Below are 25,586 nucleotides of genomic sequence, written 5' to 3'. Positions count from 1 at the left end.
CCCAAAACCAGGTGTGCAAAGCTTATATGGCTGTACCCAGTTGCTAGGTTCACTGAGCCCAGGCTAATGGGATGGAATAAATGACAGTGGTCAGATGAATCTAGTGTTTATTACATTTCATAAATGTCCCAGCATTGCATAGTTCAACCCAGCAATCGAGCAATATCTGGCTGCGAATACAGCAGCTTGCTTAAAAAACTACAAGTCCCAGAAGCGCTTGTTCCATAAGTCACGTGTCAATATGATTCCTCCAATCACTGTTCACGCTCTGTGACTGCCCCGCCTACTGGAAGCTGTCAATGCTGGTGAGTTTGGTCATAGTTAATATGTTAAAAGAAGGATTATATGTCAGTTTGCTGCCTCTTATTAGTTACATTTTAACTAAATATTTATTTACAATATTTTAGTTTAGTTTTGTTGTAGCTAAACAACCCCAGTGCACGAATTCGTGAAGTTTTAATTTAAGGTGCGTTAACCGAAGCTAACCAAGTGTAGCGAGCATTATGTGGGCTCTGTCTCAAACGGATACATGCGTGCTTTATAGTCGCACTTCATAGAACGGGAGTAGACGCTCAGTACAGCGTACTGTAGTGCACTAGCAAGGTATTTGGGATTCAGCCATTGTCATTTTGCATTGACTCGAACACTAGGGTTTGTCAGTCAGAAAACATTTACTTACATGCCAATTTATTAGGTATTAACTTAAAGTCAGTGTGTTCAAACAGCAGTAAATCACGTCTATGGATAGTATAATAATTATATACATGGTAATATATGCATAATAATAACAATAATAAAAGTAATACGCGTAAGCATCAGAATGAGAATACTAGGTGTGTATAGTATTAATAATAATAATATGTAAAATACACTGATCAGCCATAACATTAAAACCACCTCCTTGTTTCTACACATTTTATCAGCTCCACTTACCATATAGAAGCACTTTGTAGTTCTACAATTACTGACTGTAGTCTATCTGTTTCTTCATGCTTTGTTAGCTGTTCTTCAGTGGTCAGGACCCCCACAGGACCACTACAGAGCAGGTATTATGTAGGTGGTGGATCATTCTCAGTACTGCAGTGACACTGACATGGTGGGGGTGTGTTAGTGTGTGTTGTGCTGGTATGAGTGGATCAGACAAAGCAGCACTACTGGAGTTTTTAAATACTGTGTCCACTCACTGTCCACTCTATTAAGACACTCCTACCTAGTTGGTCCACTTTGTAGATGTAAAGTCAGAGACGATCGCTCATCTACTGCTGCTGTTTGAGTCGGTCATCTTCTAGACCTTCATCAGTGGTGGTGTTTAAAAACTCCATCAGCGCCGCTGATTGAATCTCGGCTCTGCCTTTCCGACTGGGTTGGGTGGCAGCATGAACAACGATGGGCTGTTGTTCAGGGTTAGAGGGTAAGAAAGTCGGATCATAGGTCCTCGTAACTGGTACGACTGCGGCCCCTGCTGGCTGACTGATGCCGCCTGCACAGGGCCGAGGAATGATGCTGATGGGGGTGTGGCCCTCCGTCGTTGTGTGAACTCGACTCGTGCAGGTGAAAAATGCAGTCTGTACTGATTGCGTACTGGAGGGGGCGCAAGTCAGTTGAGAGGCGTCCTCAGTCAGAGGTGAAGGGTCGAACCAATATAGAGGACATAATCAGGGTAATTGGACACGACTAGAATAGGGGAGAAAAATTGGTGGAAAAAAGTGGGGGGAAATAGAAAATTGTGAGGTATTACATTAAAAAATGCCGAACTCTGTATGGCCAGTGACCTAAAGAAAGATTCTTATCCATTAGACTCAAGGCCTAACGCATTTAGAGGACAGATTTTAGATTTTGGGGGCAACCATAAGCACTAAGACTATTGTGTATGCAGTCTAGCATCCTATGAAACAGTAGGATGTAACGTGAGCATTTTGAACCTTAGGTTGACTGAATTCATTTATGTGGAAATTATGGACATATTTTATGTAAATAAGTTCAGTTCTAGTGTTTGTAGTTCGGATCTGTGTCTAAAATTTAATATATATTTTTATTCTTTTACAGATGTGATTCATCAATGTTTTTTGGGGCTCGGAGTATATCTAAAAGACTTATTAAATCAAGTTTCTATCAGCTTCACTATCTGCGCAGAGGCTTTTTAACCTCCTCTTCAATTTCTTACCCATTTTACTCTACCTGTCGTCCTTCCCATCACTTCCGCAGCCTCCATCAATCTAAACCCCCTCCTGCTTCCATGGATTTAAAGTCAGTACTGGAAATCCTTGAAAAGCTGGCTCCGCTCTCCTTGGCTGAATCATGGGATAACGTCGGGCTCCTGGTCGAACCGGGAAGACTACGTCCGATCGGAACCATCGTGCTCACTAACGATCTCACGGGCGCGGTCATGGACGAGGCCGAAGCCATGACATGCGACCTGATCGTTTCATACCACCCGCCCCTGTTTCGACCGATCAAACGACTTGTCCAGAGGGACTGGAAGCAGCAACTGGCGATCAGAGCCATTGAGAGCGGAATGGCCATTTTTTCACCACACACGTCGTGGGACAGCGTCAAAAATGGCCTCAACGATTGGCTGATCGGAGGATTAGGTCTGTTGTTATTGTCAAAATGTAATTCATTTGAATTTGAATTGTACTTACATGCCTATGATTCGTTTTTCGTTTATCATTAGGTAGTGGAAAGGTCTCCGTGGTAAGCCAGGCTCATTGTAGCACCCCGCCAAAGCATAGATTGGAGTTCACCGCCAGGGATGAAAAGGAGCTGAATGACATCTTGGCGCTGCTAAGGGGGACGGAAAACAGTGAAACGTTTCAGTATACTATGCTAAGGTATGCCGCAGATATCTGGCTAGGCTAAACATTTCATATGTATGTTAATAAGAAATAAATAATGTAATTAAATAACTAATAAGCGACTAGGGAGTTGTCGTCATAAAGGTAGCGTCGATTTATTACCAACAGCTTGAGAGTTCAGACCCGAGATTCAGCCTGACCCACCCTCAGTGTGCATGCGTCACATATCTGCACAATTTCCATCATGTCCCCTCCCAATCTAGTCACGTACAACCACCACATTGGTCATGGAGACCCGGATCACCACACGCCCCCTCCGACATGTCCGATCTGTGGCCGCGCTTGATCACCTGCCCACAGAGTCACATGACGCCATACTGACTTGAAACAGCTCCTGTTTTTGATTCAAATGTCATTCACGATTCATGATTCATGAGTCATATCAGTCAGTGGGATTAGACCCTGTCTGACCTCCCCTCTCTCAGACACGCCAGTTGTGTTTGTGTGGATGCCTGGCCAGGTTATGGCTCTGCTGTTGTTCAGATTTGCAAACGACTCATGACTCATGAATCACGATTCATTTACATGTACATTTTTGCCATTTATCCAAAGCGACTTACAGTACTATGACAGTATACTGTCTAAGCAATTGAGGGTTAAGGCTATTGCTCAAGGGCCCAACAGTTTGCAACCTGGCAGGTGGGGCTTGAACCAGCGACTTTTTGATTACTAGTCCAGTACCTTAACCACTAGGCTAAAACTGTCCATGACTCATGAATCATAAATGACTGTGTACTATGCCAGTATGTGTTTGGGATTTTTATTCACAAAAATGTTTTCTAGTTTTGAAAATGTAATCCTACGCAGTACATACACTATATTGCCAAAAGTATTCGCTCGTCTGCCTTCACACGCATATGAACTTGAGTGACGTCCCATTCTTAATCCATAGGGTTTAATATGATGTCGGACCCCCTTTTGCAGCTAGGTCAGGTGCTGATGTTGCACGCTCCGCTCTAATTCATCCCAAAGGTGTTTTATTGGGTTGAGGTCAAGTTCTTCCACACCAAACTGGCTCATCCACGTCTTTATGGGCCTTGCTTTGTGCCCTGGTGCGCAGTCATGTTGGAACAGGAAGGGGCCATCACCAAACTGTTCACACAAATTTGGGAGCATGATATTGTCCAAAATCTCTTGGTATGCTGAAGCATTAAGAGTTCCTCTCACTGGAACTAAGGGGCCGAGCCCGACTCCTGAAAAACACCCCCACACCATAATCCCCCCTCCACCAAACTTTACACTCGGCACAATACAGTCAGACAAGTACCGTTCTCCTGGCAACCGCCAAACCCAGACCCATCCATTGGATTGCCAGACGGAGAAGCGTGATTCGTCACTCTAGAGAACACGTCTCCACTGCTCTAGAGTCCAGTGACAGCATGCTTTACACCACTGCATCCGACGCTTTGCATCGCGCTTGGTGACGTAAGGCTTGGATGCAGCTGCTCGGCCATGGAAACCCCTTTCATGAAGCTCTCTACACACTGTTCCTGAGCTAATCTGAAGGCCACATGAAGTTTGGAGGTCTGTAGTGATTGACTCTGCAGAAAGTTGGCGACCCCAGCATCCGCTGACTCCGCTCTGTCATTTTACGTGGCCTAACACTTCGTGGCCGAGTTGCTGTCGTTCCCAATCGCTTCCACTTTGTTATAATAGCACTGACAGTCGACTGTGGAATATTTAGTAGGGAGGAAATTTCACGACTGGACTTGTTGCACAGGTGGCATCCTATCACGGTACCACGCTGGAATTCACTGAGCTCCTGAGAGCGACCCATTCTTTCACTAATGTTTGTAGAAGCAGTCTGCATGCCTAGATGCTTGATTTTATACACCTGTGGCCATGGAAGTGATTAGATCTAAGTGTTTGAGGGTTAAACTGCTTCTAATTTACATACAGTTCAATTGATCACAGAAGATGTTGAGATTAGATAAACTAGCTGGTTATGCATGACAGTCTGTGTGTACATTTTCATAGGGCCGAGGAAGGGGGTCATCAGGTGATCCTTACCTGTTTAAGCTCGTCGCTGAACTCTGTCGTTCAGGCCGTGTTGGGAAACGCCACAGCCAGCCACTCCCTCAGCATCACACAAGTCCAGCAGGTAACGGAAATCAAGCTGTTTTTGTTTCTAGTTTGCTGTGTGTATCTAGTCATGTCTGATTACACGATCACGTTTAACTTTCTCTCTACTGAACCTCCACTCATGACCAAGGAGAGCCGTGACCAACACACGCATCTTTTCACCTGCATGAGACGAGAACATACGAGTTCAGTCTTGCACATGGAGAGTCACTCATCGATCTCCATTATCCCTCGTCTCTGTGCAGGCACCATCGATCAGCCAGCAGAGCTCCTGCAGAGCTACAAAGGCTGTATATATATATATATATATATATACACACCGATCAGCCATAACATTAAAACCACCTCCTTGTTTCTACATTCACTGTCCAATTTATCACTTTGTAGTTCTACAATTACTGACTAGTTCATGTGTTTCTCTGCATGCTTTGTTAGCCCCCTTTCATGCTGTTCTTCAATGGTCAGGACCCTCACAGAGCAGGTATTATTTAGGTGGTGGATCATTCTCAGCACTGCAGTGACACTGACATGGTGGTGGTGTGTTAGTGTGTGTTGTGCTGGTATGAGTGGATCAGACACAGCAGCGCTGCTGGAGTTTTTAAACACCTCACGGTCACTGCTGGACTGAGAATAGTCCACCAACCAAAAATATCCAGCCAACAGCACCCCATGGGCAGCGTCCTGTGACCACTGATGAAGGTCTAGAAGATGACCGACTCGAACAGCAGCAATAGATGAGCGATCGTCTACAAGGTGGACCAACTAGGTCGAAGTGGGCAGTGAGTGGACACACTAACGCACCACCACCATGTCAGTGTCACTGCAGTGCTGAGAATGATCCACCACCTAAATAATACCTGCTCTGTGGGGGTCCTGACCATTGAAGAACAGCATGAAAGCAGGTTAAAACAGATGGACCACAGTCAGTAATTGTAGAACTATAAACTGCTCCTATATGGTAAGTGGAGCTGATAAAATGGACACTAAGTGTTATCAAGCGCGTGACTCCTCTCTTCAAAACAACAAGCTTTCAGCTGATTGAAGTTTGAAACGGCTTTCTTTAAATCCCACCAAAGATTTTCTGCAGGATTTAACTCTGGAGACTTAGAAAGCCACTACAGGATAATCCAGGACTGATTCCGTAACTAAGCTTTGATTGACTTTGATGGAAGTGTGTTTGGGATTATTGTGTGGGATCTTGCTAAGAAAAAAAAGCCCTGATCGTCATCAAGGTTCAATTTCAATATAAGAAGTGACAATATTTAGTATGATGGAATCAATACACGTGAAACAGTTGCAATAAATACATTTTTATAGTTTATTTAATATTAGCTCTCCCTTTAACGAATAAAACCACGTTTGCAAACTCCACAGTACAGCTTGACCACTAGTTTGTTGTATAAACGTTGACGACTTGCAAAATCTCTGCTTCCAGTTCTATTATAATGCTGGAATAGTGACTAACATGAAGTAAGACACGTCTGGAATCCAGTGTTTTAATTATTGCTGTCTATTGAGGAATCGTGTCCTTACATACACTGATCCACCTTGTAGATGTAAAGTCAGAGACGATCGCTCATCTATTGCTGCTGTTTGAGTCGGTCATCTTCTAGACCTTCATCAGTGGTCACAGGACGCTGCCCACGGGGCGCTGTTGGCTGGATATATTTTTGGTTGGTGGACTATTCTCAGTCCAGCAGTGACAGTGAGGTGTCATCAGTATTGCTCTGTCTTATCCACTCATACCAGCACAACACACACTAACACACCATCACCATGTCATTGTCACTGAAGTGCTGAGAATGATCCACCACCTAAATAATACCTGCTCTGTGGTGGTCCTGTGGGGGTCCTGACCATTGAAGAACAGCATGAAAAGGGGGCTAACAAAGCATGCAGAGAAACAGATGGACTACAGTCAGTAATTGTAGAACTACAAGTATATGGTAAGTGGAGCTGATAAAATGGACGATGTGTGTAGAACCAATAAGGTGGTTTTAATGTTATGGCTGATCGGTGTATGTGGATTGTTTGCAACAGCCGTGGTTCGACAATAGTGTTCGATAGTGTTTCAGGTTCTTCCGGTGCATATTTGGTCTTCCTCTCTTCATCCTCCATCTGTTTTTTTTGTTTGTTGTTTTTTTTTCCACCATATCGAGGAAACCTCTCTCATTTGTTCACACTGTCATGCCTACACTACCTGGCTAACTCGTGAGCTGTATCTAATCTGCACGGCGCTCCATAGCGCTTTTAGCGGCGAACAATATTATAGGATTTGCTGCCTGTTGAAGCCTACAGCTGTTGTATTAACTGTGCTACGGTATGGTGGCATTTGGAAAATCCATACCATACGAGATATCAAAACCGGTATACCGAATGTACCGTCATACCACCCAGCACTAGTGGTGGTTACATTCATGACAGGACAGGTTGTTACTGGGTACACAAGATTCACCAGATCAAGTCTGGACAATTTTGTATCTACAATTCACCTCACTTGCACGTCTTTGAACTGTGGGAGGAAACCCACGCAGACAAGAAGAGAACATGCAAACTCCACACAGATAGGACCCGGACTGCTCCGTCTGGGAATCGAACCCAGGACCTTCTTGGTGTGAGGCGACTTGGTGTAACTGTTAAGTGTTGTATTTAACACACTCTCTGTTTTTGTTTTTCTCCCAGCCCCCTTTGCTAGGTTGTGGCCAAGGCCGCTATTCCGCGTTGGATGAGCCTGTATCGGTGGGCGTGGCCGTCCAGAAAATGAAGGCGTACCTTGGCCTGCCTCACCTCAGACTGGCCCTTGGAGATCAGAAATCGTTAGGTATGTTATGATATTTCTTTTAGAACTATAGCCTAAGCCGCTCAGGTGGCGCAGCGGTAAAAAGACACGCTGCAACCAGGGCTGGATTCTGAGTACATCGTATCGAATCCAGCTCTGCTTCACCGGTTCGAAGCTGAGTGGCTGTATGGGCAACGATTGGCCGGTTGCTCAGTTGGGGGGGTGGGACAAAGAACCGGATGTGGGTCTCTCTCTGTCAGAATGCGATTACGACCTCTGCCGGCTGATTAGAGGCGCCTGCACAAGAGATGAGGAAAAGTGCCCTTAGGGTTTGTCTCATCAATGTGTGGGTGGCAAAAATGCATCTGGCTGCTGCTCATGTTTCGGAGGGGATGTGGGTTAGCTTCGATCTCCTCGGTCAGGGCGGGGTTCGGCATAGACGGAGAGGAAGCACGATGCAAATTGAACAATTGGATGCGCTAAAGGGGGAGAAAAAGGGAAAAAAACAAAAAAAACTAAAAACTATAGCCTAGTGGTTAAGGTACTGGACTAGTATTAAACTAATAATCGCCACTGCCAGGTTGCTGCTATTGGGCCCTTGAGCAAGGCCCTTAACCCTTAACTGCTCAGACTGTATAATGTAACTCTAATATAAGTCGCTTTTGGATAAAGGCGTCTGCTAAATGCCGAGAATGTTAATGTAAAGAAAAGTACCAGAGCTTGTGTGTGGCACCTTACATAAAGCAGCCAGATGTTTCGTTTTTTTTTTTCTCATTTTCAACATCTGCTTTATCCTGGTCAGGGTCAGGGCGGGTCCAGTTTCAACGGACACGCTAAGTACGAGGCAGGAGTAGCCTGTACGGGGCACCGGTTTATTGCGGTGCCACCCGTGTGCCTATGCTGCCAGATGTGATGTTCAATAACATCTGTATGTTAGCTCACTAACGTTTGCTCGATTTGGACATCAAAGGCAATTAAAATTATTAATCAAAAGAGGGACATGTCTCCTAAATATACACAGATTGGGCATAACATTATGACCACCTTACTAATATTGTGTTGACCCGTCGGGGCATGGACTCCACTAGACCCCTGAAGGTGTGCTGTGGTATCTGGCACCAACTCCTGTAAGTTGCGAGGTGGGGCCTCCATGGATCGGACTTGTTTGTCCGAGATAATCGGTCACCTGTCAGTGGTCATAATGTTATGCCCAGTAGATGTATATACATAAATGGGAGGAATAGTAATGGGCTCGACATACATGTGACAACCTACCAGGACCTTATTGAGTCACTCCAAGCCTGTCTGACTGCTGTTCTTGCTGCACATCTGGATATAAGCTAGCGGTCATAATAATGTGACTCGACAGTGTGTGTATATATATATATACACCGCCCAGGCATAACATTATGACCACTGGCAGGTTAGTAGGTGGGATAATAGGCAGCAAGTGAACATTTTATCCCCAAAGTTGATGTCAGTATCTATCAAAAGTGGTCCAAGGAAGGAACTGTGGTAAACCGGCGACAGGGTCATGGGCGGCCGAGGCTCACTGATGCACGTGAGGGAGCGATCCAACAGACGAGCTCCTGTAGCTCAAACTGCTGAAGAAGTTAATGCTGGTTCTGACAGAAAGGTGTCGGAATACACAGCGCATCACAGTTGCAACACCATATTAGGAAGGTGGTCATTATGTTATGCTTAATCGGTGTATAAGGCTTTATTTTTATGTGACTTGGTATAAAGAATCACAGTGTTGCCAAATCCTTAGTTCTTGTACATACAGTATATAATAACACAATAATCACATACAAGCATGCAAACTGATGTGATGTTATACAAAATGCATTCTGGGAATCTATTAAACATGTTTGTTAACATTTGTGTGCTTTGTCTTCGTAGACTCTGTAGTGAAGAGCGTGGCTGTGTGTGCCGGGTCAGGAGCTTCTGTCCTGCAGGGGGTGAAAGCCGACCTCTACGTCACAGGTCTGTAGTATAAACAACACATAGAACACACACGCCATAAAGGCAAAAGTATTCGGACACCTGACCATGAGCTTGTTGTACAAATGGTATTAAAATAGAGTGACCTCTGTGTGGTCTTTCTAGCTTTAACAACAGCCGGATCTGAGAAGGCTTCTCACAAGACCTATTATGTCTGTGGGAATTTGTGCCCATTCAGTCAAACTCTCAACTGATGTTCCAGTTCATTCCAAAGCAGTTCTATAGAGCCTCACTCACTTTCCGCTTGTCCAATCAGGGTTGCGGGGGTGGGTGGGGCTTGGGGGCGGGGTGCTGGAGTTCATCCCAGCTTTTCAATGGGCGCAAGGCACACAGTAACACCCTGAGCAGGGCGCCAGTCCATCACAGGGCAGACACACCCACACACACACCCATTCACCTATAGGGCGATTCAGTGTCTCCAATTAACCTGACTGCATATTTTTGGACTGTGCGAGGAAACCGGAGCTCCCGGAGGAAACCCACGCAGACACGGGGAGAACATGCAAACTCCGCACAGAAAGGACCCGGACCGCCCAGACTGGGGATCGAACCCAGGACCTTCTTGCTGTGAGGCGACGGTGCTACCCAATTAAAACCAAGCTTCTCTTAATGTCTTCATAGGGCTTGTGTAATCATGCTGGAACAGGGCCTTCCCTAAACTGTTGCTGTAAAGCTGGAACCATATCATTACTTTATATAATTGATTTAGGGCGGTACAGCGGCTCGGTGTGTAGCACTGCCACCTCACAGCAAGAAGTGCATGGGTTTGATTCCTTATTTCGGTGTGGAGTTTGTATGTTCTCCCCGCGTCCGCGTGGGTTTCCTCCGGGAGCTCCGGGTTTCCTCCCACAGTCCAAAGACGTGCAAGTGAGGTGAATTGGAGACACAGAATTGTCCGTGACTGTGTTTGACATTAAAAACTTCAAGTTAGGAATCTTGTGTAACCAGTAACCTGTCCAGTCATGAATGTAACCAAAGTGTAAAACATAGTATGTGTATGTGTATGTTAACCGTATACACCGATCAGGCATAACATTAAAATTACCTCCTTGTTTCTACACCGACTGTTCATTTTATCAGCTCCACTTACCATATAGGAGCACTTTGTAGTTCTACAATTACTGACTGTAGTCCATCTGTTTCTCTGCATGCTTTGTTAGCCCCCTTTCATGCTGTTCTTCAATGGTCAGGACTCTCTCGGGACCACTACAGAGCAGGTATTATTTAGGTAGTGGATCATTCCCGGCACTGCAGTGACACTGACATGGTGGTGGTGTGTTAGTGTGTGTTGTGCTGGTATGAATGGATCAGGCACAGCAGCGCTGATGGAGTTTTTAAACACCTCACTGTCCCTGCTGGACTGAGAATAGTCCACCAACCAAATATATCCAGCCAACAGCACCCCGTGGGCAGCGTCCTGTGACCACTGATGAAGGTCTAGAAGATGAGCAACTCGAACAGCAGCAATAGATGAGCGATCGTCTCTGACTTCACGTCTACTTTACATCCTAGGTAGGAGTGGACAGTGAGTGGACGTGGTATTTAAAAACTTTAGCAGCGGAGCCGCTCAGGTGGCGCAGCGGTAAAAACACGCGCTGCAACCAGAGCTGGATTTCGAAAGTGCGTCGTTTCGAATCCAGCTCTGCCTTCAGCCGGTCGAAGGCTGGGCGGCTATATGAACAACGATTGTCCTGTTGTTCAGGTGGGGGGGTGGGATTGGAGACCGGAGGGGGTGGGTCTCTCTCTGTCAGAATGCGATTACGACCTCTGCCGGCTGATTAAGAGGCGCCTACACAAGTGATGAGGAAGAGTGCCCTTAGGGTGTGTCTCTCCGCATGCAACGCTAGGTGGCGCCAAACTCATCGATGTGTGGGTGGCAAAGATGCATCCGGCTGCTGCCAGTGTTTCGGAGGGGATGTTGGTTAGCTCGATCTCCTCTGTCAGGGCGGGGTTCGGCATAGACAGAGAGGAAGCACGATGCAAATTGAACAATTGGATGCACTAAAGGGGGAGAAAAAAGGGAAAAAAAACAAAACAAAAAAAATCCTGATCCACTCATACCAGCACAACACACACTAACACACCACCACCGTGTCAGTGCAGTGCTGAGAATGATCCACCCGCCTTAATAATACCTACACTGTAGTGGTCCTGTGGGGGTCCTGACCATTGAAGAACAGGGTAAAAGCAGGTTAAAAAAGTATATAGAGAAACAGATGGACTACAGTCAGTAATTGTAGAACTACAAAGTGCTTCTATATGGTAAGTGGAGCTAATAAAATGGACAGTGTGTAGAAACAAGGAGGTGGTTTTAATGTTATGGCTGATCACTTTGTAAAAGCAAATTATCTTTTGCTCACTCTCAGGTGAAATGTCTCATCATGAGGTGCTGGACGCAGTCTCTAAAGGCACTAGTGTTATCCTGTGTGAGCACAGTAACAGCGAGAGAGGTTTCCTTCCCGTGTTCAAGGAGCGCCTGTGCGCACTTCTACCAGACTCTGTTAAAGTAACTGTTTCACAAAGTGACCGAGACCCGCTGCAAGTGGTGTGAGCTTTATTCTCATGCAAATAAATACGTCACATTAAGAAGAACTAATAAAATAGAAACTATAATGTCTGATATTGTCGTGTTGTGATTTTCTGCCTTTTGCATGGTCAGGATGAAATAAAATGTGCTACATAGAGGGAAGTGATGGACGTTTTTGTAGGTAGTCTGATAGGAGGGTCGGGTAATCAGACATCACTCCCGTAGCTCCGAGCGCGAAAGCCGCAGCGATATCTCTCTCCTCGTTGCACACGAACAGCTGCACCTGAGAACCAGGATGACATACAGGTGAACGTACAACATATTTAAATGTATTCAAATCTGATTAAAATAAAAAGCACAGACACACACCTGCATTCCTCGCTTCACCAAGTGTTCAAACAGAGACGGTCTCATTGTTAACCTGGGTACAGATAAGCCATGATCACTCAAAACATCTGACATCATTTTTACTATGAAACCGACGTTTCAGCTCCTTTTGATTGGGCAAAAAAGGGGTCACTTACTTTTCAATCAGAGAAACCACAGATCGTTTTTTAAGATACGACTCCTCTGGAATATAAGTTCTGTAAGAATAAATATAGTGAGAAGATCAGCACAAGGATCACGTTCATCAGGACAGTTAACTATTGCCTAATTGCCTAATATACACGTTTAAATAAGTACTTTACGTTTTTTCCCTGTGATATATATACACCGAATAGGCATAACATTATGACCACCTTCCTAATATTGTGTAATATAGAAATATATATGCAAATTTTTCCCCAAACTAGTTGTATCCAATTACACAATCGCATTTTGTTGCTTCCTTTACTCTGTCCTTTTCAATATGTGTGCAATAGGCACAGCTTCTTTTCACCTGCGCCAGACGAGTTCATATGGCCATATGGAGATCCGTATTGTGCACAGAGTCACACACTGATTTCCATTATTTTCCATTATCTCCGTCTCTATACAGCAATAATTGCAGCAGTTATGAGGAATCCTCTTTGGCACTCTCACTCTTCGGACAAGCCAGTTATTGTCTGGCCTATCGGTAGCATAGCTGAGCTGGAACGCAGTAAAACGTTTCCCACACATCCTTATGGGAAATATACCTTGAAACTCAATGCCTTTTAAACTTGACTTTTTTATATTGTTGGTTTTTTACACCTGTTAACAACGGGTGTGGCTGAAACACCTGAACTTAATGATTAGGAGAGGTGGCTACACACTTTTATCCATACAGTGTATATTAGGTGAGTAAAAAAGTACAGCAACATCATTCATTTGTCAAATTTGTGCCAGCCAATGGCTTAGCCAAGCAAAAACTTCCTGGCATGTTATTGCCCTCCAATTAGGTCACATAAAAATTTTCTTCCTTTTTAACAGGTGAAGTAACTGACCTGTTGATAATCCTGGGTAGATAGAACTGGAGTAGACTTTCCCCCAGAGGTACGAAGGGCAGAAGGCCAGTGTAGTAGAGGACCAGGAGAAGAATCCCTCGTCTCATGGTGAAGCTGTACGGCATGGAGGGGTTCTGTGCGTCCAGTAACACAAAATGTCAGCAAATTTTCAGGATTGAAATGAAGTAGGTTAAATATTACATAGACTAACCAAATGCAAAGATCAAACCTTGCTTGACAGACCTGTGCAGCACCTATACTGATTGTTATGTCACAGATATATATATATATATATATCGTATATCGACATGACAATTATATATATATAATTATATATGTAACACATTTATGTAGCATGTATATATACATGGCCATACATATGGCAGTAAAATTATATATATATATGTGTATATATATATATATATATATATATATATATATATATATATACAGTGTATCACAAAAGTGAGTACACCCCTCACATTTCTGCAGATATTTAAGTATATCTTTTCATGGGACAACACTGACAAAATGACACTTTGACACAATGAAAAGTAGTCTGTGTGCAGCTTATATAACAGTGTAAATTTATTCTTCCCTCAAAATAAGTCAATATACAGCCATTAATGTCTAAACCACCGGCAACAAAAGTCAGTACACCCCTTAGTGAAAGTTCCTGAAGTGTCAATATTTTGTGTGGCCACCATTATTTCCCAGAACTGCCTTAACTCTCCTGGGCATGGAGTTTACCAGAGCTTCACAGGTTGCCACTGGAATGCTTTTCCACTCCTCCATGACGACATCACGGAGCTGGCGGATATTCGAGACTTTGCGCTCCTCCACCTTCCGCTTGAGGATGCCCCAAAGATGTTCTATTGGGTTTAGGTCTGGAGACATGCTTGGCCAGTCCATCACCTTTACCCTCAGCCTCTTCAATAAAGCAGTGGTCATCTTAGAGGTGTGTTTGGGGTCATTATCATGCTGGAACACTGCCCTGCGACCCAGTTTCTGGAGGGAGGGGATCATGCTCTGCTTCAGTATTTCACAGTACATATTGGAGTTCATGTGTCCCTCAATGAAATGTAACTCCCCAACACCTGATGCACTCATGCAGCCCCAGACCATGGCATTCCCACCACCATGCTTGACTGTAGGCATGACACACTTATCTTTGTACTCCTCACCTGATTGCCGCCACACATGCTTGAGACCATCTGAACCAAACAAATTAATATTGGTCTCATCAGACCATAGGACATGGTTCCAGTAATCCATGTCCTTTGTTGACATGTCTTCAGCAAACTGTTTGCGGGCTTTCTTGTGTAGAGACTTCAGAAGAGGCTTCCTTCTGGGGTGACAGCCATGCAGACCAATTTGATGTAGTGTGCGGCGTATGGTCTGAGCACTGACAGGCTGACCCCCCACCTTTTCAATCTCTGCAGCAATGCTGACAGCACTCCTGCGCCTATCTTTCAAAGACAGCAGTTGGATGTGACGCTGAGCACGTGCACTCAGCTTCTTTGGACGACCAACGCGAGGTCTGTTCTGAGTGGACCCTGCTCTTTTAAAACGCTGGATGATCTTGGCCACTGTGCTGCAGCTCAGTTTCAGGGTGTTGGCAATCTTCTTGTAGCCTTGGCCATCTTCATGTAGCGCAACAATTCGTCTTTTAAGATCCTCAGAGAGTTCTTTGCGATGAGGTGCCATGTTGGAACTTTCAGTGACCAGTATGAGAGAGTGTGAGAGCTGTACTACTAAATTGAACACACCTGCTCCCTATGCACACCTGAGACCTAGTAACACTAACAAATCACATGACATTTTGGAGGGAAAATGACAAGCAGTGCTCAATTTGGACATTTAGGGGTGTAGTCTCTTAGGGGTGTACTCACTTTTGTTGCCGGTGGTTTAGACATTAATGGCTGTATATTGACTAATTTTGAGGGAAGAATAAATTTACACTGTTATATAAGCTGCACACAGACTACTTTTCATTGTGTCAAAGTGTCATTTTGTCAGTGTTGTCCCATGAAAAGATATACTTAAATATCTGCAGAAATGTGAGGGGTGTACTCACTTTTGTGATACACTGTATATATACACTGCTTGTCATTTTCCCTCCAAAATGTCATGTGATTTGTTAGTGTTACTAGGTCTCAGGTGTGCATAGGGAGCAGGTATGTTCAATTTAGTAGTACAGCTCTCACACTCTCTCATACTGGTCACTGAAAGTTCCAACATGGCACCTCATGGCAAAGAACTCTCTGAGGATCTTAAAAGATGAATTGTTGCGCTACATGAAGATGGCCAAGGCTACAAGAAGATTGCCAACACCCTGAAACTGAGCTGCAGCACAGTGGCCAAGATCATCCAGCGTTTTAAAAGAGCAGGGTCCACTCAGAACAGACCTCGCGTTGGTCGTCCAAAGAAGCTGAGTGCACGTGCTCAGCGTCACATCCAACTGCTGTCTTTGAAAGATAGGCGCAGGAGTGCTGTCAGCATTGCTGCAGAGATTGAAAAGGTGGGGGGTCAGCCTGTCAGTGCTCAGACCATACGTCGCACACTACATCAAATTGGTCTGCATGGCTGTCACCCCAGAAGGAAGCCTCTTCTGAAGTCTCTACACGAGAAAGCCCGCAAACAGTTTGCTGAAGACATGTCAACAAAGGACATGGATTACTGGAACCATGTCCTATGGTCTGATGAGACCAAGATTAATTTGTTTGGTTCAGATGGTCTCAAGCATGTGTGGCGGCAATCAGGTGAGGAGTACAAAGATAAGTGTGTCATGCCTACAGTCAAGCATGGTGGTGGGAATGCCATGGTCTGGGGCTGCATGAGTGCAGCAGGTGTTGGGGAGTTACATTTCATTGAGGGACACATGAACTCCAATATGTACTGTGAAATACTGAAGCAGAGTATGATCCCCTCCCTCCGGAAACTGGGTCGCAGGGCAGTGTTCCAGCATGATAATGACCCCAAACACACCTCTAAGATGACCACTGCTTTATTAAAGAGGCTGAGGTTAAAGGTGATGGACTGGCCAAGCATGTCTCCAGACCTAAACCCAATAGAACATCTTTGGGGCATCCTCAAGCGGAAGGTGGAGGAGCGCAAAGTCTCGAATATCCGCCAGCTCCGTGATGTCGTCATGGAGGAGTGGAAAAGCATTCCAGTGGCAACCTGTGAAGCTCTGGTAAACTCCATGCCCAGCAGAGTTAAGGCAGTTCTGGGAAATAATGGTGGCCACACAAAATATTGACACTTCAGGAACTTTCACTAAGGGGTGTACTCACTTTTGTTGCCGGTGGTTTAGACATTAATGGCTGTATATTGAGTTATTTTGAGGGAAGAATAAATTTACACTGTTATATAAGCTGCACACAGACTACTTTTCATTGTGTCAAAGTGTCATTTTGTCAGTGTTGTCCCATGAAAAGATATACTTAAATATCTGCAGAAATGTTAGGGGTGTACTCACTTTTGTGATACACTGTATATATATATATATATATATATATATACATACACAAGTATATGTAAATTTTTATAGCATGTATATATGCATGAAAATAGCAAACTAATGTATATGAAATAAAACCGATATAAATGGAATGAAACCGATATATATATGGAATGAAAACCAATATTAATAGAATGCAACTAATATATATGGAACGAAAACCAATATATATGGAATGAAATCAATATATAGAATGAAAACCGATATATATGGAATTTAACTGATATATATGGAATGAAAACCAATACATATGGAATGAAACTGATATATATAGAATGAAACCCGATACATATGGAATGAAACCCGATATATATGGAATGAAACTGATATATATAGAATGAAACCCTATATATATGGAATGAAAACCGATACATATGGAATGAAAACCGATATATATGGAATAAAACCGATATATATATATATGGAATGAAACCGATATATATGGAATGAAACCGATATATATGGAATGAAACTCAATATATATGGAATGAAACCCGATATATATATGGAATGAAACCCGATATACAGTGTATCACAAAAGTGAGTACACCCCTCACATTTCTGCAGATATTTAAGTATATCTTTTCATGGGACAACACTGACAAAATGACACTTTGACACAATGAAAAGTAGTCTGTGTGCAGCTTATATAACAGTGTAAATTTATTCTTCCCTCAAAATAACTCAATATACAGCCATTAATGTCTAAACCACCGGCAACAAAAGTGAGTACACCCCTTAGTGAAAGTTCCTGAAGTGTCAATATTTTGTGTGGCCACCATTATTTCCCAGAACTGCCTTAACTCTCCTGGGCATGGAGTTTACCAGAGCTTCACAGGTTGCCACTGGAATGCTTTTCCACTCCTCCATGACAACATCACGGAGCTGGCAGATATTCTAGACTTTGCGCTCCTCCACCTTCCGCTTGAGGATGCCCCAAATATGTTCTATTGGGTTTAGGTCTGGAGACATGCTTGGCCAGTCCATCACCTTTACCCTCAGCCTCTTCAATAAAGCAGTGGTCGTCTTAGAGGTGTGTTTGGGGTCATTATCATGCTGGAACACTGCCCTGCGACCCAGTTTCCGGAGGGAGGGGATCATGTTCTGCTTCAGTATTTCACAGTACATATTGGAGTTCATGTGTCCCTCAATGAAATATAACTCCCCAACACCTGCTGCACTCATGCAGCCCCAGACCATGGCATTCCCACCACCATGCTTGACTGTAGGCATGACACACTTATCTTTGTACTCCTCACCTGATTGCCGCCACACATGCTTGAGACCATCTGAACCAAACAAATTAATCTTGGTCTCATCAGACCATAGGACATGGTTCCAGTAATCCATGTCCTTTGTTGACATGTCTTCAGCAAACTGTTTGTGGGCTTTCTTGTGTAGAGACTTCAGAAGAGGCTTCCTTCTGGGGTGACAGCCATGCAGACCAATTTGATGTAGTGTGCGGCGTATGGTCTGAGCACTGACAGGCTGACCCCCCACCTTTTCAATCTCTGCAGCAATGCTGACAGCACTCCTGCGCCTATCTTTTAAAGACAGCAGTTGGATGTGACGCTGAGCACGTGTACTCAGCTTCTTTGGACGACCAACGCGAGGTCTGTTCTGAGTGGACCCTGCTCTTTTAAAACGCTGGATGATCTTGGCCACTGTTCTGCAGCTCAGTTTCAGGGTGTTGGCAATCTTCTTGTAGCCTTGGCCATCTTCATGTAGCGCAACAATTAGTCTTTTAAGATCCTCAGAGAGTTCTTTGCCATGAGGTGCCATGTTGGAACTTTCAGTGACCACTATGAGAGAGTGTGAGAGCTGTACTACTAAATTGAACACACCTGCTCCCTATGCACACCTGAGACCTAGTAACACTAACGAGTCACATGACATTTTGGAGGGAAAATGACAAGCAGTGCTCAATTTTGACATTTAGGGGTGTAGTCTCTTAGGGGTGTACTCACTTTTGTTGCCGGTGGTTTAGACATTAATGGCTGTATATTGAGTTATTTTGAGGGAAGAATAAATTTACACTGTTATATAAGCTGCACACAGACTACTTTTCATTGTGTCAAAGTGTCATTTTGTCAGTGTTGTCCCATGAAAAGATATACTTAAATATCTGCAGAAATGTGAGGGGTGTACTCACTTTTGTGATACACTGTATATGGAATGAAACCCGATATATATGGAATGAAACTGATATATATGTGGAATGAAAACCGATATATATGGAATGAAACTCTAGCTTCATTCCATATATATTGGTTTTCATTCTATATATATCAGTGTTTGCTATATTTTTTCTTGTTTGGCTTGCCATAATATGACATTTATTTATATATATATATATATATATATATATGTATATATATATATATATATGTATAAAATTATTATAATTATATATGCATGTGTACAGATGGATAGATTACAGAACTCTTTCCACAATGCTGTACCTGTTTTCTGCATTTTGCCATGATGCTGGAGTCATCAGTGGCCCAGACTGTGATGTTCTCTCTGTCGTACTCTCTGACTAAGGAGGCAACCTAAAAAAAACACAGCATTTTCATTCATGTTAAAATTAATTCAAGTTCTCAGCAGATTAAGTACATTGTTAGGGATGTGTTCAAAACCCAACTAATGACTGGGTTCTGGTGTTCAGCCTCCCTCACTGGCATCTTGTACAGTTCATTATATGAAATAAGTAACATGCTTCATGCTCCTAACTTTGTGGAAAGAGATTTATAGCCAGCATGACTTTGTCGTTATGCACAATTCGGCCCACTAGGGGCCCAGGACACATGTCAGTGTCACTGCAGTGCTGAGAATGATCCACCACCCACATAATACTTTTTCTGCCTACACACTCTGGCCACATGAGCCCGGGCACTGTCCTGCACTGACCCTCTAAGGATATGCCTCCCCAGACCATCATTGACTTCCTATCACACAGGTCACAGGTCATGCTGGATGAAGATAATCAGTCATTAGCTGAGCATGACTGCAGATACCTTTTCGATCAGCAGGTCGTTGTTTTCTTTGACCTCGATGTTTATCGGCATTTGCGGGAACATCCGGAAGACGTCCTCCAGCGGGACGATTCTCCGGTCCTGTCCCGTGCTGTAGTGACCTGATCGAAATATCAAAGGATTGTCAGTTTCAGTCAGTGATTGTATACTCATTGTATGCTCAATTGAGTTTATATACACTTTATAGCCCAGCATTTTGTACTGCATATTAAGTGATGTTAACTTACCAGCGTAGAACGTGACCTCAAGCTTTCCTTTGTAGGGCGGCAGGTCCTAAAATATAAATGCATTCGTCATGTTCTATTATGGTCCATAAATAGGTATCTAATAGGAATCTGTACATTTCTTACATGTAATGCCAGTGAGGAGATGCAGGTATCATGTCCAGCCTGTCTTTCCAGATTGTTGTCGTGGGACACAACCACATAACCATCCAGGGTTAAATGACAGTCCAGTTCAAACATCTCGGTTCCAGCTTCCACAGCACTGTATCACATACATATGGGTCAATGGCGTCAATGAGCTCCTGGACAGTCTGTGGAGCTACTTGGCTGTGTCTAATGCACTGGTACATTTACATTTGTGGCATTTGATGCTTGAACCAGCAACCTTCAGATTACTAGTGCAGTACTTAAACCGCCAAGCTACCACTGCCCGGCCGTTTGGTTTGAGGAGCACAACGAGTTTGAGGTGTTGACTTGGCCTCCAAATTCTCTAGGTCTCAATCCAATCAAGCATCTGTGGGACGTTCTGGACAAACAAGTCTGATCCATGGTGGCCCCACCTCACAACTTACAGGAGTTAAAGGATCTGCTGCTGACATCTTGGGGCCGGATACCACAGCACACCTTCAGGGGTCTAGGGAGTCCATGCTGTTTTGGCAGCAAAAGGGGGACCAACACAATATTAAGAAGGTGGTCATAATGTTATGTCTAATCTGTGTACATAATGTCCCAGAGATAGTCTCAATAGGATTTAGGTCTGGAGAACATGAGAGCCAGTCAATGGCAGGTCATCCAGAAACTTCCTACACACTCTGGCTACATTAGGCCGGGCACTGTCCTGCACCAGGAGGAACCCAGGGCCCACTGCGCCAGCGTAAGGTCTGACCATGGTTTCTAATATTCCATTCTAAAACACCTACTGCTGGAGGTAGAGTCTAGGAGTGGCTGGGTATTAAGTATTCCACAAAAAAAGGGTTTCAGGTATTCCAAACAAAAGTACAACTGATCCAAACTTCTCAATCTTTATTAATAACAGTTCAGAACATGAACAATTCTTCAGAACATGGGCTTCTTTTACCTACTCTTTGCTGCCAGAAACCTTCAAAGATCCATTATTCCCAGAATTGTCTTACATCTTGAAGGTTTTCTTTGGGTCACTTAGTGAACGTCACGACACTTGTAACCTTGACTTGTTTTGAGTTATGAGATCTGCAGTATGATTGTTGTTTGGTATTTGTTGGTGATGAAAAGAAGGCTGCTCTATAGAATCCACAATTAATGCCAACTTCAGTGGTTATACAGTTTGAAAATGTTTTATGGGATGTTCTGTTCTAAAATGACACATTACACATCCCTAAATGTTTTACATGTTCTATCAACATGTTTTTTCTATTATATTTTAATTAAAAACAACTATTGTGAGATATATCCACTTGTCCTGTTTGCATTACACAGGAGAGACTCCCCCTATTGTTAAGAATTTTTTTTTTTACTAACACAAAGTAACGTTTTACTCGTATTTCAGTAAAAATTATTTAAAGTAGTAGTACTTTTACCTGAGTACAATATTTTAGTACTCTTTCCACCTCTGCCCAATACCTGAGTGTTTGGGATATTATTCAGAAAGCCCTTTCTATATATTATACATTATTAAATTTATCTCTCAGGTGTTTATGCATTTCACATTCATAAATAAAGTGATCTAGATTTTATTCTTTTTGTTTACATCCTACACATCCTTCTGCTCTACCAAATCTCTCCGCCACTGAGCTAACTCTGGTGTCCATGTTACCTCACCTCTCTTAATTCTTAATATCAAGTGCATTGTCTGTTTTATATATTTTAAATTCGTGCTCTTTTTGATTAAATTGTTCTTGGTAAATTCGTTTTCTTTTGCGATCGCACCTTTCTGTCCTCCGTACCTTGCACTGGCTGACAGGATATATTTTCCTTCCACTTGGTGTCGCTCTGAATCACGTTTCAGCCAAGTGACGTTGCTAATACGTTGCCAAGTGAAAGAAATAATCAAATGCGAAGGGTAAAGAGTTGCGCGACGACTCGGCAAAATAGGTGCGTGTGAGAAAACCGCGCGGGCCGCACTAACGGTGAACTTTGACGTTATGTCGGGGGCCACAAAATATCGGCCCGCGGGCCGCGGGTTTGAGACTCCTGTCTTACAAGGATCAAAGTGTACTTTCAGTGCTTCGTATTCAGGGTCGCCGCGGGTCCGATTCACCGGGCGAAAGGTAGAAAACACCCCAGACAGGTCGCCAGTCCATCACAGGGCAAACACACACCCTCACACTCAGGGCATCTTTAATAGCTCCAATTAACATGACTGGACCACTCTGTGTGGGAATTGAAGGTCTACCCAGGACCTTCTTGGTGTGAGGCGAAAGTGCTACCCACCTTTTAGTCCTTTGACTTAAGTCTATAATTAGCATTTTAAATATGTAAGATTAAAGAATTAAAAGTGCTGCTTGGTAAAATAGCTCCCGTTTTCTTTAAAAGAATGTACATTCGCTAGCACACCAGCGCCGAGATTCAGCCGAGATTGCTGGGCGCCATCTAGCGGGCATGATTGGCAGTGCCTTCAGCAGACAATAATTGGCCACTGTGTCTGCTAGGGCGGGATGACCGGACTATGTGGGTGGGGTCTTCAAACGCTGTGTAAAGACCCTGGTTAGCGGATAGTTTGTTTGTTTATTAGGATTTTAACGTCATGTTTTTTACACTTTGGTTTCATCAGTTATATCGAACCTTGGACAATTTAGTGTCTCCAATTCACCTCACTTGCACGTCTTTGGACTTTGGGAGGAAACCAGAGCACCCGGAGGAAACCCACACGGACACGGGGAGAACATGCAAACTCCACACAGAAATCGCAAGAAGGTCCTGGGTTCAGTTCCTATGTGGAGCAGCCCGGGTTCTTTCTGTCTGGAGTCTGTGTAGGTTTCCCCCGGGTGCTCCGGTTTCCTCCCACAGTCCAAAGAAGTGCATTCATTTTAATTGGAGATACGATATTAGACTGACGACCTGTCCGGGGTGTTTCCTACATCGTTTCGCAGAGGGAATTGGACCTACCTTGACCGTGAATCAGTGGTAAAACAAACAAATGAAGTTGAACTGAATAGAAGTGATACTTTGAGAGAGAGAGAGAGAGAGAGAGAGAGAGAGAGAGAGAGAGAGAGAGAGAGAGAATGGTACTCACTGTGTAAAAGCCTCAATGGTGCTTTCTATCCTCTCCCCAGCACCTGTGTATAAAGTAAAAAAAAAAACAATGGCGCATTGTGGTACGCTGTAGTCGATCATCATCATTGTCAGTGTGCTAAACGACAGAAGATTTCAGTCCAGTTGCCTGATGCGTCACGCTTCCTCTCCACCAATGCGATCCCCACTCCGATTGAGGAGAACAAAGCTAACCCACGCCCCCTCCGACACGTGGGCAGCAGCCGTATGCATCTTATCACCTACACTTTGACGAGTGCAATGCGGATCAGCACTGTGTACGGAGAGACACACCCCGATCAATGCACTCTTTTCCCGTCTCTGTGCAGGTATCGCGCTATCAATCAGCCAGAAGAGGCCATAGTTGCATCAGTTATGAGGGAGACCCTATCCGGCTTTTAAAATCCCACCCCTATCTGAACAACAGGCCAATCGTTGTTCATGTGGCCGCTCGGACGTATTCGAGATCCCAGCTCTGGTGTTCTAGCGTGTGTTTTACCGCTGCGCCACCTGAGCGGCCGAAACTGGTGGCTTTAATCACATGGGTCGTGAGCCAAAAACATAGGTCGCTGAGAAAAATAATAATAATTAAATCAACAAATTTAGGGCAGTTGTAGCCCAGCAGTTAAGGTAATTAAGTAATCAAAAGGTTGCTGGTTCAAGCCCCGTCCAACGCCAGGTTGCCACTTGTTGGGCCCTTGAGCAAGGCCCTTAAAGCTTAATTGCTTAGACAGTATACTGTCACAGTGCTGTAAGTCGCTTTGGATAAAAGCGTCTGCTAAATGTCGTTAACAGGCACATAAATACAAAATGAACGTGTACACAAACACCCCCTTGTGGATGCTTTACGTTACATCTTGTAAACCACAGTGGGACCAGATTGCCACCAATTTTATTTATTAAGTATTAATAAAATTGCTAGTTGTAGCTCAATGGTTAAGGTACAGGACTAGTAATCAAAAGGTTGCTGGTTCAAGCCCCGTCCAATGCCAGGTTACCACTGTTGGGTCCTTGAGCAAGGCCCTTAAAGCTTAATTGCTTAGACAGTATACTGTCACAGTGCTGTGCCCTTGTGGATGCTTTATGTTACATCTTGTAAACCACAGTGGGACCAGATTGCCTCTCATTTTAATAATTAAATATATTTCGTTTGTGTTGCCTGGGACAAAATAATAGTCACTTAAAACCCTGTTTTACACCAATGAAACCACAGTCATCTCTTTTAAGCCAATGATCGATGTTACGAGCATCCGGTTAGCCTCCAAAGGAGGACGTATACGTGTCCGTCCAGGCGTTAGGCCTTGAAGGCAGATGAAAACGGTCCATCCACCCATTCGACGTATGGTATGGACACCCTACTCTGTCAATAGAATCAGAAAAACAGAGCTTTACTCACCCCCTCTGTGAGAAATGTGCTTGCTGTAGAAGGCTAAGCATTTCTTCTTGTGCAGAAGATGCGGATTGTAAAGCAAATACAGAGAAATTACGACGTACACTCCTACACCCAAGAATAACAACTCGATGCCCAGAACAATCTCCATCGTGTACAGTGGTCCACCGGGGTCATAAAATGGTCCAGAACTGGGCGGTAGGATCATTTATATGTGCAGTCTGACGTCTTATCACGTTGTTGTTCCATGACCTGACCAATGTAGCGTGTGAGGTAGCATGTGAGCGTACACGGCTGTCGGAGGCATGCTGTGTATGGTCAGGTAAGTCACAAAAATATGATCTGACCACTGATGAGCGTCTGCAACGCTTCCGTTTCTCAAGACGCATCACACGTCACGGACTTATGACCTCTAATGACCCCTTTACCAGAAAATAGTCCCATTTTCTTTGGACAAAGATGAACAATAAGGCACGATATCCTTTTTAGGATGTATTGCACAGCACTTGGTTTCAAAATTAAGTCCTGCATGA

The 25,586-nt window shown here is 43.9% G+C and overlaps 2 protein-coding genes across 2 annotated transcripts; one reads left to right on the top strand and one right to left on the bottom strand.

Annotated features, from left to right (window-relative positions):
• The first annotated feature begins 265 nt into the window (after positions 1–265).
• On the top strand, positions 266–12,337 carry nif3l1 (NIF3 NGG1 interacting factor 3-like 1 (S. cerevisiae)). Its single transcript, XM_063003573.1, has 7 exons — positions 266–305; positions 2,047–2,591; positions 2,675–2,831; positions 4,833–4,956; positions 7,620–7,758; positions 9,619–9,702; positions 12,087–12,337. Exons 2-7 carry the CDS (start codon positions 2,060–2,062, stop codon positions 12,269–12,271), a joined length of 1,221 nt encoding a protein of 406 aa, XP_062859643.1. The 5' UTR covers positions 266–305; positions 2,047–2,059; the 3' UTR covers positions 12,272–12,337.
• A 51-nt stretch (positions 12,338–12,388) lies between these two features.
• Positions 12,389–25,204, bottom strand: gdpd3b (glycerophosphodiester phosphodiesterase domain containing 3b). The gene is made up of 10 exons (XM_063003572.1): positions 25,060–25,204; positions 23,647–23,689; positions 20,562–20,697; positions 20,439–20,484; positions 20,194–20,312; positions 19,639–19,728; positions 13,654–13,787; positions 12,772–12,831; positions 12,617–12,668; positions 12,389–12,530 (listed from the first exon to the last, which is right to left on the bottom strand). Exons 1-10 carry the CDS (start codon positions 25,202–25,204, stop codon positions 12,396–12,398), a joined length of 960 nt encoding a protein of 319 aa, XP_062859642.1. The 3' UTR covers positions 12,389–12,395.
• Between the last annotated feature and the right edge of the window lie 382 nt (positions 25,205–25,586).

This window comes from Trichomycterus rosablanca, chromosome 10, assembly GCF_030014385.1.
Source record: "Trichomycterus rosablanca isolate fTriRos1 chromosome 10, fTriRos1.hap1, whole genome shotgun sequence".
Classification (NCBI taxonomy): domain Eukaryota; kingdom Metazoa; phylum Chordata; class Actinopteri; order Siluriformes; family Trichomycteridae; genus Trichomycterus; species Trichomycterus rosablanca.
Note: the sequence above shows the minus strand (reverse complement) of the source record. Positions and strands in the feature narration are given on the sequence as shown.

What these genes read in the sequence shown, in the direction of transcription:
- nif3l1 (XM_063003573.1), top strand. Translation starts at nt 2,060, where the DNA reads ATGTTTTTTGGGGCTCGGAGTATATCTAAAAGACTTATTAAATCAAGT. An exon ending in TTGGCTGATCGGAGGATTAG is followed by an intron (nt 2,592 to 2,674) that starts GTCTGTTGTTAT and finishes GTTTATCATTAG; the next exon opens with GTAGTGGAAAGGTCTCCGTG. An exon ending in TGGAGATCAGAAATCGTTAG is followed by an intron (nt 7,759 to 9,618) that starts GTATGTTATGAT and finishes TTGTCTTCGTAG; the next exon opens with ACTCTGTAGTGAAGAGCGTG.
- gdpd3b (XM_063003572.1), bottom strand. Translation starts at nt 25,204, where the DNA reads ATGGAGATTGTTCTGGGCATCGAGTTGTTATTCTTGGGTGTAGGAGTG. An exon ending in TCTCCTCACTGGCATTACAT is followed by an intron (nt 20,485 to 20,561) that starts GTAAGAAATGTA and finishes TTTATATTTTAG; the next exon opens with GACCTGCCGCCCTACAAAGG. An exon ending in TGGTGAAGCGAGGAATGCAG is followed by an intron (nt 12,531 to 12,616) that starts GTGTGTGTCTGT and finishes CCTGGTTCTCAG; the next exon opens with GTGCAGCTGTTCGTGTGCAA.